At 43.5% G+C, this 15,643-nt stretch overlaps 1 protein-coding gene across 1 annotated transcript in view; it reads right to left on the bottom strand.

Moving 5' to 3' along the window:
- Window positions 1-5,225: 5,225 nt before the first annotated feature.
- prkcab (protein kinase C, alpha, b) overlaps window positions 5,226-15,643 on the bottom strand; it is a 251,196-nt gene continuing 240,778 nt past the window's right edge. Inside the window, exons 15-17 of the mRNA XM_079520184.1 lie at window positions 12,977-13,084; window positions 11,014-11,154; window positions 5,226-5,448 (exon numbers count right to left, since the gene is read on the bottom strand). Coding sequence (XP_079376310.1) covers window positions 5,284-5,448; window positions 11,014-11,154; window positions 12,977-13,084 — 414 coding nt within the window. The 3' untranslated portion in view covers window positions 5,226-5,283. The remainder of the gene's footprint in view (window positions 5,449-11,013; window positions 11,155-12,976; window positions 13,085-15,643) is intronic.

The raw sequence follows: 15,643 nt of genomic DNA, 5'->3' as shown, positions 1-15,643 counted from the left end.
TGGAGAGCTCCACACAGTCACTTCTGCTGATGTGAGAAAGACCCAACTGTCTGTCTGGGTGGAGACATACAGTCACAGCACTCACAGTCAGTGACTCACTCTGTTAACAAGACGCACTCTGTGCTTGGGGAACACCCCACACACATTGCGTGGTGTAGCCGTGGTGAGTCAATTCAATTCTATATATATATATATATATATATATATATATATATATATATATATATATATGTGTGTGTGTGTGTGTGTGTGTGTGTGTGTGTGTGTGTGTGTGTGTGCGTGCGTGAGCTCAGGCTGACTGAGTTGGTTCCACACAAAATCCCCCCCACCTCCCTGCCTAAACCAGAGTGGTTCTCAAACATGTTTCAAATATGTTTTTAAACTAGCAACTATATTTTTGAATAGCCAACACATTGATAGAGTGGTTAAAATGATTGTGATGCTATATCTTATAGCTTGTAGATCTGTTTTTCTTTTAGGTTTCATGAGCTGAATTACACCCACACAACGTGAACTTTGAACATTCAGTGGATTTTCTGTGGTCTGGGGTTTCCTCTGTGTGTTCTGAAGAATGTTGAGCTGCAATGAAAACAGGCAAACAGGCCTCAACAGTGACATCTGCTGGCAAATCCCTATGTCATATATGGGATTTGTGGACTCTTACCTCACAGTCCACAGGCAAATCAGAGCACTTGTTTGAGCCAGAAAACCCCAGACCATAGAAAATAGAATGTTATTTGTTTTGGTGCAATTGAGCTCAGAAAACCTAAAATAAAATGTCACGATCCATTTAAAGGGCCTTGCAAACGGGGAGCAATAAAACGCGCCTATAGTTCATTTTCAATGAGACCTGCGGTTTTGCTCGGAGCGTATTTACGTGAGCGCGGTCCCGTGTATTTGTTGCGCGCGTGCTTGTTGCGCGCACACGCCCGCGACTCAACAGACCTGGTTCTGTTTAGCTTTTCTTTTTACGCTTGCGTTGTCGCGCCCCTCTTCAACAGACCTGGAGGAGACCTGTGTTGATCCAGGCAACAACGCCTGCGTTCCTCGCTTCACGTTTGCAAGCAAGGCCCTTAAGACTTCCCACACAATCCAAACAAGACATCACACCCGAGGAGTGTTTTTTTTTTTTTCCTACTTTATTTATACACAGTATCCTTCATACCACAATGAACAGAGGAACGAGAAGAGTCTGCTTAACAAAAGCAGGGGCAGTGAGAGGAAAACCAAACATACAAACATCCCTGTCAATCTATTTGTAATAATTCATATTCTATAGTATCAGTTTATCCTGCATGGTTCCAGACGTCCTCCTCGATTTTTCTCCTGCACAAATTCTCAATGTGAGACATCAATCATGTAAACATTCTTTTGTTGTTTTCACTTGGCCTGTAAAAAGCTAAGTTTGGTCCTATTATGTAAAAAGAACTGAAACAATCAGCCATACGACAGTTATTTATAGGAAGCTGATTTGGGGAGCGCGGCCTTAGCATTTAAACCCCGTACATATGAATTTGGCAGTTTTGAAAGCCTTGTGTGCTATGTTAATATTAGTCTTTGTACAAAAAAAAATTCGTAGCAGTAAATTACTCTCAGCTTGTCATGTTTGGCACCGGTGAGAGAAAAGCCAATTAAAAAACCAAAAAAAACTAAGTTACAGTTCTTCTGAGCTCTAGTCAAACTGGACTTAAAAGGAGCAGACAGACAGCGAGGAGGAACAACACAGCGTGGAGAAAAGCTTGGCATGGGACGGGTGTCGATCATTCCGCTCCACATCATATCAGGGTACACTGTAGCATGCAAGGGTCTTTGTCATGCTTTGATCAGCCCCGGCCTCTGGCATGCACACAATGTAAGCAAGAAAACAGGATTTACCCCCCCCCCCCCCCGGACCGCAAGTGTCTTCTCCTCCCAATACGAGTGAGTGACGTCAGTGGGTTAGGGAGCGCTCCGCTACTAGACCGCGATGGAGAAAACCGTCTCAAGCGAACTTGATTGAGCCTCGAGAGACACCACCGAGCGAGCTAAAGCGAGCGAGTTGCCGTGTGGAACGTTGCAAAGTTCGCTTGAGCCGACTCAGCGCGTTCCGTAGGGCAACACGCAGAGGGGGGCAACAAAATGTGCCAAAAAGTGCCAAGTTGACCCTCATAATAATAATAATCATTTTCTCTGCGGCTCCGCAGAATGAGCGACTGTGCGTGCGTCCTCGCAAATGGCGAAAGTAGCCGATCTATCAGTAGCCGATGAGGAAATGCAGCGCTCTCGTCGGGAGGGGGGGGGGGGGGGGGGGGGGGCAGCACAAATATCCTACGATTAGGGCAAGCAAATGGTCAGCGACGTCCCTGCCGAGTTGCAACCCGATAGGCAGAGAATAGTAAATCCTCGTCCCCCCCCTACTTGTGTGCGGTCCAAATGAGCACAGCGAGTGCTCCCATGACTGATGTCACTCACTGGTGAAAGTATTGGGATGATGAGGCAGGACGCCCCCCCCCCCCCCCCCCCCCCCCCCCCCCCCCATACCCCGGACAGCATTACTCAGTCCCAAGTTCAACTTGAGTTTACCAAAGGAGTTCCGCAGCGAGAGGACCAAGGCAAGAGGGGCTTCCAAACCATTTCACGCACCGCCGTTGAACCCGGATGCTGCATAATTATAATCTACGGCGCTGGTTAGTAGAAAACAAAACAATGGCTAAATAGAGGAAATACAGTACATATACAAGTAGTGCTGATATCAAAGCTACCAAAGATTCAGCCAAATGTTTAGTTTAAATCTCTCTGTTGGGGGTGTATCCTAAACATGGAAAAGTTCAAACCACCGAAGGTATTAAAAGCACATTCAGGTCGTTGGTATAAAATATGTCATTTGCCTTTTTGGAAACATTTCTTTTGAAACATATTTACAAAATCGTGGACATATATATATAGTGTGTAGACATTTTTCTCTGGACATAAACATTTCTTTTTTTACTATAAAGCCGAACATACAACGGAATAAAACGTTTTTCTTCTTCTTCTCCTTAACAATTAGAAAGTGATACATGTTAATTCTTCAGAATCAGACCTTCATAAAACATAACAACATACATATCATAATACTAGGATTTACAATGATAGATACCGGACATGTACTGCATCCTATAGAGAGACTATAGTGATCAAACGCTCGTTAAGTAAACATGCAACACAGATCAGCATGGTGCATTATGGCAGGGGTTCTCAACCCGTGGGTCGCGACCCTTCGGGGGGTCGCCAAATTATTTTGGGGGGTCCCCAAATTATTTTCCAAAAAAAAGGTTTTTATTTAATTTTTTTGCAACTGAATGGCTGGAAAGTAGAAATGAAGAATTTACATATAGTACACAGTAGATGCATACACCTTCCCTATTTATTGATGGTGTATTGTCTCTATTATTTAGGTTATTGTAGCAGTCAATTTATATTGGGGGTCGGGAGGGGGCGGGGCGGGGCGGGGGTCCCGAGACACTGGCAAAGCATTTCCGGGGGTCCCCGGCCAAAAACGTTGAGAACCCCTGCATTATGGGACATAGCATCAGAAATACTCTCTCTTTGATCTGGAGACGCCTGACCCCCGTGTTCTCTCTCTGGTACGCGTAGTGCAGTGCAGGCAGGGCTGTCACGACCACGGCATCGCAGTTGACAATGAATTTGTCATATAAATATAATTGCCATTGACAATTTCATTTTTGTTTTGGCAGTGTGACAAACATGTGAATGCAAGTTACATTTATGTTTGCCCTGCTGGCTTTGTAAACTAAATTTGCACGCGACAAATAACTTAAAATATACACTGACTGGTTATGACCGGTATCAATAATCAAAAGAAATCATGTACTATGGCCGAAACAGGCCATATACTTAATAATTTATACTGACATAAGACATTTTCAAAAATAGCATTTTCTTGTAATATTTTGCCCTAAAAAGCACGACGTGGCATTGATGATGGAAACATGAAATTCATATTAATTTCATCCAGCTGTTTTTATGCAGTACAGATGAATGTAAACAAATCAAATTATTATGTAAAATAATTGCAATTATCTCAAACTATTTGGATCTGGCGATTAACATACATGTGATCATTGTGACAGGCCTGACTGTAGGCAACACAACCACTCCAGTGAAAATGCTCGTCCACAACGGACCGGTTGCAACTGAGAAGATACTGCGTGATGGTGTTCTTTCCATTTGCTGCAAAACAAAATCGGATTAAAAACTTAAACATAAACATATCGGATTAAAACATTGATGGTGTGCTTTCCATTTGCTGCAAAACATATCGGATTAAAAACTGTTGTTCATGGTTCAATGCGTCGACATCAAAAGGGAAAGGCAGAGGTTTTACGTCAAAAGGTACAGAAATAGTTATTGTTGATGAGGGCGTTTTGTTGAGAAACTGATATTTATAGATATTCGGTGATAACGTGCAATGCAATTTTGGCACTCGTGATAGACCTAACCTTTATTCAGCGTATACAGTAAGTGTGAAATACATACGTATGTAACTGTATTGCAACAGAAATGGCAGCACATTAAGTAGAGATATGGAAAAGAAAAGACAATAAAGGTCCTTGCAGACTGGACGCGTTTGTTGAAAAAAGAAACGTCGGGAAAAATGCCACAAACAAAAACACAGCAGTGTGCAGTCAGACACCATCGTATGCTTGTTGTTGCAGCATGGCAGAATGGGGGGGTGATAGGAGGGTTGAGATAAGTGGGAAGAGAGTTTGCGACTCGCATCTCAATATCACCAACTAAATGCGTAATGGGACAGCGCGTAGCGCAGACAGTACACGTTCTTACACAGAAGGATCAGAGTCTAATTCACGACTTCATATACGTAGGTGACGAGCACATTTTGAAATGTTTGGACACCAAAGGGTTTAGATGAAATAAAAGACGACAAAACGTAATTATTTTTAAAATGACAAGTGCAATATAAATCCCCATCTCGTTTTGACTCTTGACCCGACAGTATATGCTGTCGTTTGCCTGTCGTTATTCGATTCCCCATCGTTAGACTCAGGGTCTAAAGCATGGTTCCACTCCTCCAAACGTCACCTCGGCACGCTGACAAACTGACTTGACGGGACTTTCGTTTTGTCGAGCAGAAGATGATTTACGGATCTATCTTTGATAGCGGGGGGGACATTTTTTGGTTGTTGGGGAGACATCTGGCGGTGGTGCTCTGGAAGGTTGGGTTGTTAACTGTAGAGAGGTCCCCGGGGTGGGCCTGGCCTGCTCCGTCCGTCCGTCTCATCCTCATACCACGCTGTGCAGCGACGGGTGGATGAACTGCGGGTTGATGTAGGAGAAACCGGCGAAGTCGCTCTGGTCGATGTTGGCGATGACCAGCTGGTCGGGAGGGGTCAGCATGGGCTGGGTGCGTGTGAAGAACTTGTCGAAGTTCTCCGCCGCTTTGCCGCACTGCGGGAAACAACGACACAAGACAGACAGGTACCTGAAAGCTCGAAACCTGAACTTGTAGATGTGCTGAATTTTCCACCCGACAGAGCTGGTATCTAATCTAATAAAAAAAAGAAGAAAGTGTAACTTTAACCTCTTAAACCCCAGGGGGGTAAAGGGGGTAAATCCGCAACATCGGATTTGGAACCGGAGACCAATTGGGTCTCCATTGACCCGCTGAGCGCTGTTCAGAGGTGGACAGCCGCTGCCCCCGCCGGCAATGGGGCTCAAAAGGGACCTGTTTCACTGCCAAACTAGAAAAAGGGCACAGGTCTCCACCAGGAGGATAGGACTGTGTGAGATGTTTGGCAAAATGTTTAGGAGTAATATAAACATGTTTGCCTTTGATGGCAATTGGATGATTTGAGGCATTTTGTTCCAAAAATGTGTTTTGCAAAAATTAACCTGTTGGTGGCGCTATAACAGGCCAATGTGAAAAGGGTGGGATATATTCCTCAGCCTAGTAAGAAAATGCGGGGCAGAGGTTCATCGTTGGCATCCAGGGAGTGTGTGTGCAAAGTTTGGCATCGACCGGGTTTTAACGGTGCCGGAGATTAGCTGGTAACGGACGGACGGAAGGAAGGAAGGACGGACGGACGGACACACACACACACACACACGGACGGAGTGCAAAACATACTCTCTCCCCATGCCTTCGGCCTGGTGGAGACAATTAAGTCAATTGGACTATTTTTGCTGATGCTTTTTTTCATCTCGTGAATGTTGCTCCTCAGTTAGTTGTAGTCAAACAATCTTAACACATTCCCTCCCGTTACCATAGGCATACGGCCAGTGCCAAGTTGCCAACAGAATGCACGAAAAGGCAGCGAAGAAGACAGTGTGAACACGCTCCGTGAACCGAAAGTAGTACTCGTCCATTTCAGAATCACACTCGGGGCGCTAATCTACCGATATACTCTCTAATACGCTAACCGGGGGGTCGGATTCATGTTTTATTAAGCTCTTAAACATTGCCCTTCACCTCAATCTGAAGATCTAAAAGATTGCTATATAAATCGGATTTAAATTGTGACTATATCACAATATATCGATACAATTAGTTTGTCATTTAGTTGTGCATCTTCTTGGAGAGAGCATCCTTCGACACAGCACCAGGGGCAAGGTGAAACTATAGGAGATGTGATGAGCCGTTTGACAGAAGTGGTAATTAGCCCATTAAGGGCGGGAACCCCCTATGATCTACAAGCTCATAGCGCGGCATCGAGTGCCGCGCTATGAGCTTGTAGGCCTGCTATTTTTTTTTTATCCTGAAAATGTGGTGCAAATCTTTGAATATATTCTTTCAACGTTTTTAACACAAATCTTTGCTTCTGTGGGGGGGGGGGGGCACTGGAACAACATCTTTTCAGATGGGGGGCCAATTTCATAAAACTTCTGGGGTCCTTGACATGACATGGGTCATGTCATGGGTTTTTCAAAAAACTGTCATGATTTAGAAGACAATTGTAGAATCGGCCTCAGGTCTAAATGAGTTAGATTAGGAATGGGCGCCACCCCGAGCTGCAGCATGAGTAAAGGAAGGACATCAGCTCCAGGACAGCAACTGTCAAGTGTATACACTGACTGTCTGTCTGTCACTGAATAGCCTTTATCACTGTAGTACAGTACATATCCTTTATTACTGTATTCCATGTAGGGCTCTACACTCACCGTAGTAAAATACTTTCTTAGCACATCAATTAAAACCTTAAAAGATTAGTGTACGGTTGCATTAAAGCCTCGCTTCTTTTAATAAATAAAATGGAATTCTGTCCAATCTGTATGTTGATACAATATAACTTATACAATCTGCATGGTAGAGTATGTTAATACAATATGAATACAATATGTATGGTAGAGTATGTTAATACAATATGAATACAATGTGTATGGTAGAGTATGTTAACACAATATAACTAATATAACAAATAACAATTTGTGGTGGTTGTTATTTGGTCTCCCTGCTCTTTTTGGATCGTGTCAAAGGTCACATCTCGCCTAGACACAGGATCTGACAGACACAGATTTTGACCTGATGGTCGAGAGCAGTGCTGGGTTCTAGGTATAGCTAATATGCTTGTGCGTGGACAGTGGATGAAATGGTTTAGCACATGGTATATTTTTTTTCCCAAAAAACATTTCGACACGGCATACTACGTATATGTGACTAAATTTGACTGAGGGACTGCCATTGGATTATTATTATTATTATTTTTTTCGTGTCATATGAAAGCAGGGAATCCTAGCTTCAAATTGACATCTTGGTTGTTCAGTTTGACCCACCAGGTTTGGACATATGGCTTATAGAGTAATAGTCTTACAGAGAAACAGCGAGTTGAGAAAACAGGCTTGAAAGGTTCACTTCTGTGGACTCGAACATTACACCTAGCTACATGTTTAAGCATTTATTTCATATTTACATGTCGATTTCAGCTCTGACACTTATTTCAGACATGCTCTAGTTACAGTATGTGAAGAGTCTGCCTGTGCTATTAACTCATTTTGGATAAAAACGTTTTTCTCCTCTGGTGAAAAGCTGGAGTTTGCGAGATGGCAGGCTCTCAGTCAAATCTGGTCACATATATATAGAACAGGCCGCTGGTAAAATAAATCTGAATGGCCTTTGTGAGCGGAGTCCCCACAGAGCCATTAACCCATTTAGACCCAAGGACGCGTCTGTGTCACCTTATAGCTTTGAATCACTTTAACCATTATTTTTTAAACTTTAGCTGTTGAAAAACAGCAGATCTACAAGCTCATAGCGCGGCACCTAGTGCCGCGCTACAAGCTTTAAAGTCGTGAATATGTGTGCAATTCTTTGAAAATATATTCTTTCACAGTGAACATTTTTTTAGCTCATATCTTTGCTTCTAGAACTACATATTTTGAGATGGGGGTCGGCGGCCAATTACATATAACTTCAAAGTTTTGGGGTCCTTTGACATGAAATACTTTGAGAACCACCGATATAGAAACCTAGGGTTTTTTTTGGAAAACTGTCAGGATTTAGACATTTTGTAGAATCTGGTCTCATGGGGCCCTATTATGCATGTCTTAAGTACCAGGTCTTATTACTTAACTTAAGACCTGGAGGCGTGATCAATGCCATTTGGCTATTCTGAGTGGCCAAACAGCATTGACCACGCCTCCAGGTCTTAAGTTAAGTCATAAGACCTGGTACTTAAGACACGCATAATAGGGCCCATGAAGTCCTAAATGGGTTAAAGACGTTACAGCGTGTGCTCTGCACAATGAATGAATGCACCTCGCAGAACCATTTCCCCAACGGATGCAGACGCATTTAGCCCCACGTCTAGAGAGACACTTATACTTCCGCTGTGAAACCCTGCATTTATACGACGGCCCGTTGTGTGCACAGGAAGCCCCGAAGGGAGCGCGCGGGGGGGGGGGTGCTCTTAGAAGGCTATTTTTAAGTCCGCGGCAACAGCACGGCCGTAGGCACAGCGGGCTGTGGCAGCGAACGACGGCGTGGTGAGTATATGGTCGGAGGGGGAGGGGACGACTGGCTGGGGGGGTCCACAAACATAAAGGAGAGTGTTTCTAGTGACAGGTGGGGGGGTGGGGAGGTCACTGACGGAGGGAGCTGGTGGTGAATGCAGCTCTGCAGGGTCCTATGTCTTTGTCTGCAGGAAGGTCACTATGTTGTACATTTTGTCAGGGCATGAACCTTGTATTTCCTCCCTATATCGTTCTTTTTTTTAATGTTTTTTTTTCTCTTATTTGTACATTAATTGTTTTTGACCGTATATGCCTATTATGACACGCCCAAGATAGGGACGCTGGGTTAAGTCTGTCTGTGGATTTTATGAATATTGAACCAGTGAAAAGTATTACTGACTGAACAGAGGTCATCACCACGCTGCCTTGTGGTGGACACTTTTGTCAAAATTAAAATTTGCCACGTACATAAAATATGAGTGGACAATAATGTTGCCAGTAACACATATAAAGAGCTAGCCCTGAATGACCATAACAGGTCTGTAACTCTGAGAGTGGAACCAAATGGGTTCATTTGGTTCCATGTCAGAATGAACACATTCCATCCGTAGGACGTCTGGAAACGTCATATAGGGAATCCAATCGACGGACGCATTGGACGTGTGTACACGTGTATCCTCAATGATACCAGGGGAGAGAAGAATATTCTGATTCTTTTTCCTTTTTTTGTATTTTTCACTCGGACTTTCGGCCACCGTACGCTTCACTCTACTAGCATATTAGCTTCCCGTTTTTGATCTGATGGATATACTAGCGCTTCATTTCTGCTCCTCATCCGCCTCTCGTTCAAAATATGAACGCTTTTTGTATGTATCGTATAAATACAGTAAGTAAGTAAGTAGGTGGGGGGGGGGGGGGGGGGTTCAGAGTAAAAGCGGCCATGTCTTTCCGGCACCCCAGAGCTCCTATTTGGAAGGAATCCCGGGAATGATTGTGTTAACACTCCTTCAGTGCCACCTGGTGGACACCAGTTTTGGCCAATCGTTGCCACCGAAGCCCATTATAAATAAAATAAAGAAAATGTAATTCTATTGTGCATGTCATGTGGCATGTCATCACCTGCACACCAGATTAGAGGAATTTATTTATTTATTTATTTTTTCTTCAAAAAATACGTCTTTACGGCTCTGGCAAACAGTGCATAATTGGATTTAGTTCGTCTTAACGTCTCTGGTATTTTAACTGTTTTAAGGGGGTCCTTGCAAATAAAACATTTGAGAACCACTAGTACTAGCTCGACTCATATAATGTGTGTGGTTTAGTAAACCAGTGTCATACATATTCTGAAGAAAACCTGGAGACTTGACATTCAGTAATGGGGTCTTATGCCCTGACTTGTCCGTGGCAAATGATTGATTGTCTGAATATACAGTATATGAACCAAAAAGACACCAGAGAAAGCCCCTGCAGTGCACAGTGTGTCTGTAACATGTCCAGGACATTGAGCACTGGTGGGGTTTCTCCTATTCAGTATTTAAGTCCGACGTCATTTTGTAGTGCTACGTTATGTCCGGGTCCAAGTGGCACCAGCTCCCGTCCGCATCCCATTGTAAATAGAATATCTAAACGTTATTTTTCAGAAAGGAAGCCATTGAGGGTTAAAATGGGTCTTAATGCTCCAACTCGAGTAGAATTATTAATGTTTTGTACAAGTGTCCATGACAAAAAAAAAATTATGTGGAGACAATAAAGACTATTATTATTGAAGGTGGTAACAGTCCATTTGCTCAGTAAAATATTTCGGGGGCATATTTAGAATGTTTGCAGGCTTGAGTATGTTGAATCTAGTTTGCATTAATGAGGATTTAGTTGACACAATGAAATAAAATGGCGATAGTATTCCATGTGGGGCAGACGGCCTGTCACAGCCAGATTTGGGAGAGCAGCGCAGCTTTGTTGTTAACTCTATGGGGACACATAAGCGACACAAAAGTAGGACCCGGAAGTATCTCAGGAGGGGGCACTCACGTCACAGCTAAAATACTGAATAGCGGTCGGTCCTCTCACCACTTTGGGTTTGAAGGGCGGTTGTATCTCCCGGTTGGCCAGGCGCTCCCAGTCGATGCGTCTGAAGAAGGCCTGCTCCCGGATGTCCCTCTCCCCCTCCGGACCGCAGCCCAGGCGCTTGGACGGGTGCTTGGTCATCAGCTGCACGCACAGGGACAGTGGACCAGTCAGAATCCTATCCGGACTTTAACCCATTTCGACCGAGGCCGATGCTACAAAATGTTTTCTAAATCATGACAGTTTTCTGAAAAACCGTCAGTGGTTCTCAAACTATTTCATGTCATGTCCCCTAGAATTATATGTATTTGGCCACCGACCCCCCCCCCCCCCCCCCCCATCTGAAAATATGTTGTTCCAGGGACCCCCCAGAAGCAAAGATCTGAGTTAAAAACGTTAGCTCTGACAGAATATAATCAAAGATTTGCACCACATTTTCACGATTTTTCTAAAATAGCAGACCTACAAGTCGAGTGCCGCGCTATGAACTTGTAGATCTGCTATTTTTCAATAGCTAAAGCATAACATAATGCTTTAAAACACCAAAAGGGGTTCCCGCCCAAAATGGGTTAAAATAGCAGCAGGAAATTGCAGTGGCTTCTGATAGCTCACATTTGGCAGGCATTCTTTTAATTTTGCAAATGAGATCCCAGGCAAAGCAATGAGAGACATGAGCGCCGAGGCCATCTCTGGCTACAATGGTGTAAATCAGTTACACCATAACTCAGGTTTTCAAAAAAGTGCATGTCCTGGAGGCGGTTCCAGGGGCTCCACAGCTAAATGATGGATAGTTGGTAACCAAATGGACCCTTATAGATCTGTAACACTGAAGAGTCAAATTATTGGAAACAGATTTCTGAGACACATGCATCCCTAGACATTGTACTGCTATTGCTATGTGAACATACTGTATATCCAAATGCAGCGTAGAATGTCCACTTACAGCCACAAAAAAAAATTATCTTCTACCATGTGCCATTTCAGAGGTCTCATCAGTAAACGACGGAGTGCGACCACAAACTACACCAGTATGTTGACATGCATGCTGCATTGTAGAGGCTGATATTTGGATAATGCCATTTTTTTTTTTGAAATATTTTTTTTTACAATTACACTCGACAACCTCAGGTTTAATTTGATATATGGCATGAATATGTCGCTATAGTAGAACCTAGACTAGAGGTGTTTGAAACTTCAACTGCGTCTCACGCAAATAGTAGTTTTCAGACAAGGGTACACATGGAGAACAAGCTTTATTTATCTTTTGATATCTACATAACAAAACATGTTATCAACTCAGTTTATTTTTTCCATGAATCCATACATTCTAAAGTTTCTTTTGATATATTCCGTGTTCATATAGGTCCAACAGAGAATTTTCAAAACATAATAATGAAATGAATTGCAGTCAATGGCTGGCATATTCAATGGCAGGCTTGTGAATGGGGCCGGCAATTATAGAGTTAAACGTCTGTGTATTGTATCTGCAGTATGTTGTTGTGAATGATGTGTTTGTTTTGTGTGTTGGACCCCGCAGGAAGAATAGCCATGCTTTTGCAAATAATAAAGCAAAGTAAAGTAAATCTGTATTACTTAATTTACAAGATGTCTACACAATTAGAGAATGCAGAAGAATTGTTATTTTGATCAACGTTTGCCAACAGCATGGAATTGTGGACACAATCTTATCCAACAACAACAAAATATTCTGAGAGGCTAAATCTCATCAAATGGTGGTGTCCCGTGGCTCAAATTCCGAATAAATAATGGACCACTTGGAGTTACAGTCAACGGTACCAGTATTGTGTGATCACAAGATTACAGTCAGCCATGGGTCAGTACTCACCCCCTTCAGATGGACACGGCCTCTTTATACATGGACTTGGGGTAGTGTGTGTGTGTGCGTGTGCGTGTGCGTGTGTGTGTGTGTGTGTGTGTGCGCGTGTGTGTGCGTGTGTGCGCTCACCCCCTTGCAGATGGACACAGCCTCCTTAGACATGGACTTGGGGTAGGACACGTTGTGTTCCATGATGGACTGGAACAGCTCGTCCTCGTCTTCTCCGTCAAACGGCGGCTAAGAGGAAGCCAGGAAAACGTCAGCCACTTACATTCACCAAGACTCAAATCAAACCCGCCAACATTGCAGCTGTACGGAAAGCTTGAATTATCCTCTTTTTTTCATCTGCAAAGTTTTTGTTTAATAAAACTCTGTGCAGGTGACTCAGAGTTTGGAAGTGCTCGTTTTCAATAACGCAACGTTCTGCTGCGCATTATGTGCGCTTTAGAAACAGGTGAAGAAAACAGCAGGTGCATTTAGTGATTTCCAACGAGCGCTTCCAAACTCCAAAACTCCATGCTTCTCAATGGAAAACAATGAAGTGACACATTATACTGTACATAATCTCTATTATTGTACCCCCCCTGTTTTTGTCATGTCGTTGTGACGTTTGAATACGTGGTCAAACGGATGGAAATGATATAGCTTCTAGCTAAATCCGTCATCACATGACATCATGTTCAATCGATTGAACATGATGAACATTTTGGGCGGGAACCCCTTTTGGTGTTAGCATTATGTTATGCTTTAGCTATTGAAAAATAGCAGATCTAATGGACCTTGACATGAAAAGGGTTGAAAACCAGATCTACAAGCTCATAGTGCGCCACTCGGTGGCGCGCTATGAGCTTGTAGGTCTGCTATTTTTGAAAAAACTGTCAGGATGTAGAAGATGCACTGTCCAGTGAATAAACTGATAAAGTAAAGAAAAGTAAAGTAAGTAAAGTCAGCAGCTGTTCATTTGACATAATTCAATAGACGTTTGTGTGAGTGTGTTTGTATCTTCAGCGTTCATAGATGTGTTAACGAGACCCTTTTCAAGATTCAAAAATATCTCTCGCAAGCGGTTGCCAGGAAACCAGAAACGTTAACAAAGTCTACTCTTCTCTGAAGCGCAGCATCATATTTAGTCACTGAAGGGAATTAAGAGAATAATTAGTGTCATTACAAGCACTGCAGTCACCTCGCAGTGATTCATGTGTGGAGGATATGTGGCCAACAGTCCTTCCTTCGTCCGTCATTTACAGTTATTCATAATGACCCTTGAAGATCATCTTTTCTGTTATTAAAAGCTCATACTGTTAACCCATTTCGACCTGGGAACGATTCTACAAATGTCCTGACCATGTTTCTATGTCAGTGGTTCTCAAACATTTTCATGTTAAGGACCCCCAAATATACTGTATATGTAATCGGCCGCCGACCCCCATCTGAAAATATGTTGTTCCAGGGACCCCCCCAGAAGCAAATATTTTAGTTAAAATGTTCACTCTGTAAAAAGATTTGAGGCACATTTTCACGATTTTTCAAAAATAGCAGACCTACAAGCTCGTAGCGCGGCACTCGGTGCCGCGCTACGAGCTTGTAGATCTGCTATTTTTCAATAGCTAAAGTATAAGATAATGCGTAAAACACCAACAGGGGTTCCCGCCTAAAATGGGTTAATGGCAGCAATGGCTACAGTCAGAGAATGGATAATTGGATTCTGCTTTGCATATCACGCTGTATTTCGAGCTAGTAGACCTGCTTTTTTATGCTTTTGTGTGACGCTGTAGTATGATCAAGCCAATTTAATTATGGAATTGGGCTACGTTAACTTTTATGAATTCTCTTGGTGACAATTTGCTCTCTGCATTTAACCCAAGGGGCCAGCGAGGCTATTCAACGTTGAAGCTCTGGGCCCTAGTGGTAGGAGGAGGGACTACAGGCGGACCCGTGTATTCATGACCGGGAAACCCCGTGCAGCTGGGCTTTAACATGTAGTAGCCTGGCTAATAAGCCAGACTAATATCACACAACACTGTCGCGGTATATTAGTCTGGGCTGGCTCCACTTGGATTTCATTTCCCGGGGGGCGGGTTCAAACATTTTCTCTTTGACGCAATTGGTCAGAGCTACTGTCAGTCAAAGGTCTCAAGCATTGAACGTCACTGTACCAAAGCCCGCCCATATTGCATACCGTGTCCCGATTGGCCCGACCTGTTCTCGGTTGTAGGAAAGAGGCGTGCTACTGAGCCTCGCCAGACCCTAATCCGCTGGCAGGCAATTATTTGTTTGCCAACGGCTGATTCGGTCTGGTTTATTAACCAGGCTAAACATGTAGGACCATCACTCCCTACGTCACCCCGGACTTCAAATTTGAGGTCCGGAGGAGGTACTTCCGGCAGTCTTCCGGGTGCTTCAAAACGCCACTGAGCAACTTCCACTGACATGAATAGCTGGGGGGGCGGAGCTTCGCGCCAGTTCAGTCTCTATCCTTTTATATACTCTATGATTTAACCCTGCTACTGTATCAGGAGCAGGGAACTAGACTAGGGGTTTAGTTAATCAAACTAATTGATTCATAAACTGTCCCTATTTGGAGCATTGGGGCAGACTCTTATTATAATTTTTATCCCACAATTTTGCAACCCATTTTTTCACCCAGTGTCAATTATCTAATGTAATCCTGGGCGCTACACTTCCTCTGCCAACCTGGGGAGGGCAGCGGACTGACCTCATGCTTCCTTCTATGAATGAGTAGTCCAAGCTGCTTCTTTTCACCTGACAGGGGGGAGTTTCCCCGGCAGGACGTAG

Source organism: Electrona antarctica (genome assembly GCF_951216825.1).
Source record: "Electrona antarctica genome assembly, chromosome: 14".
NCBI lineage: Eukaryota > Metazoa > Chordata > Actinopteri > Myctophiformes > Myctophidae > Electrona > Electrona antarctica.
Note: the sequence above shows the minus strand (reverse complement) of the source record. Positions and strands in the feature narration are given on the sequence as shown.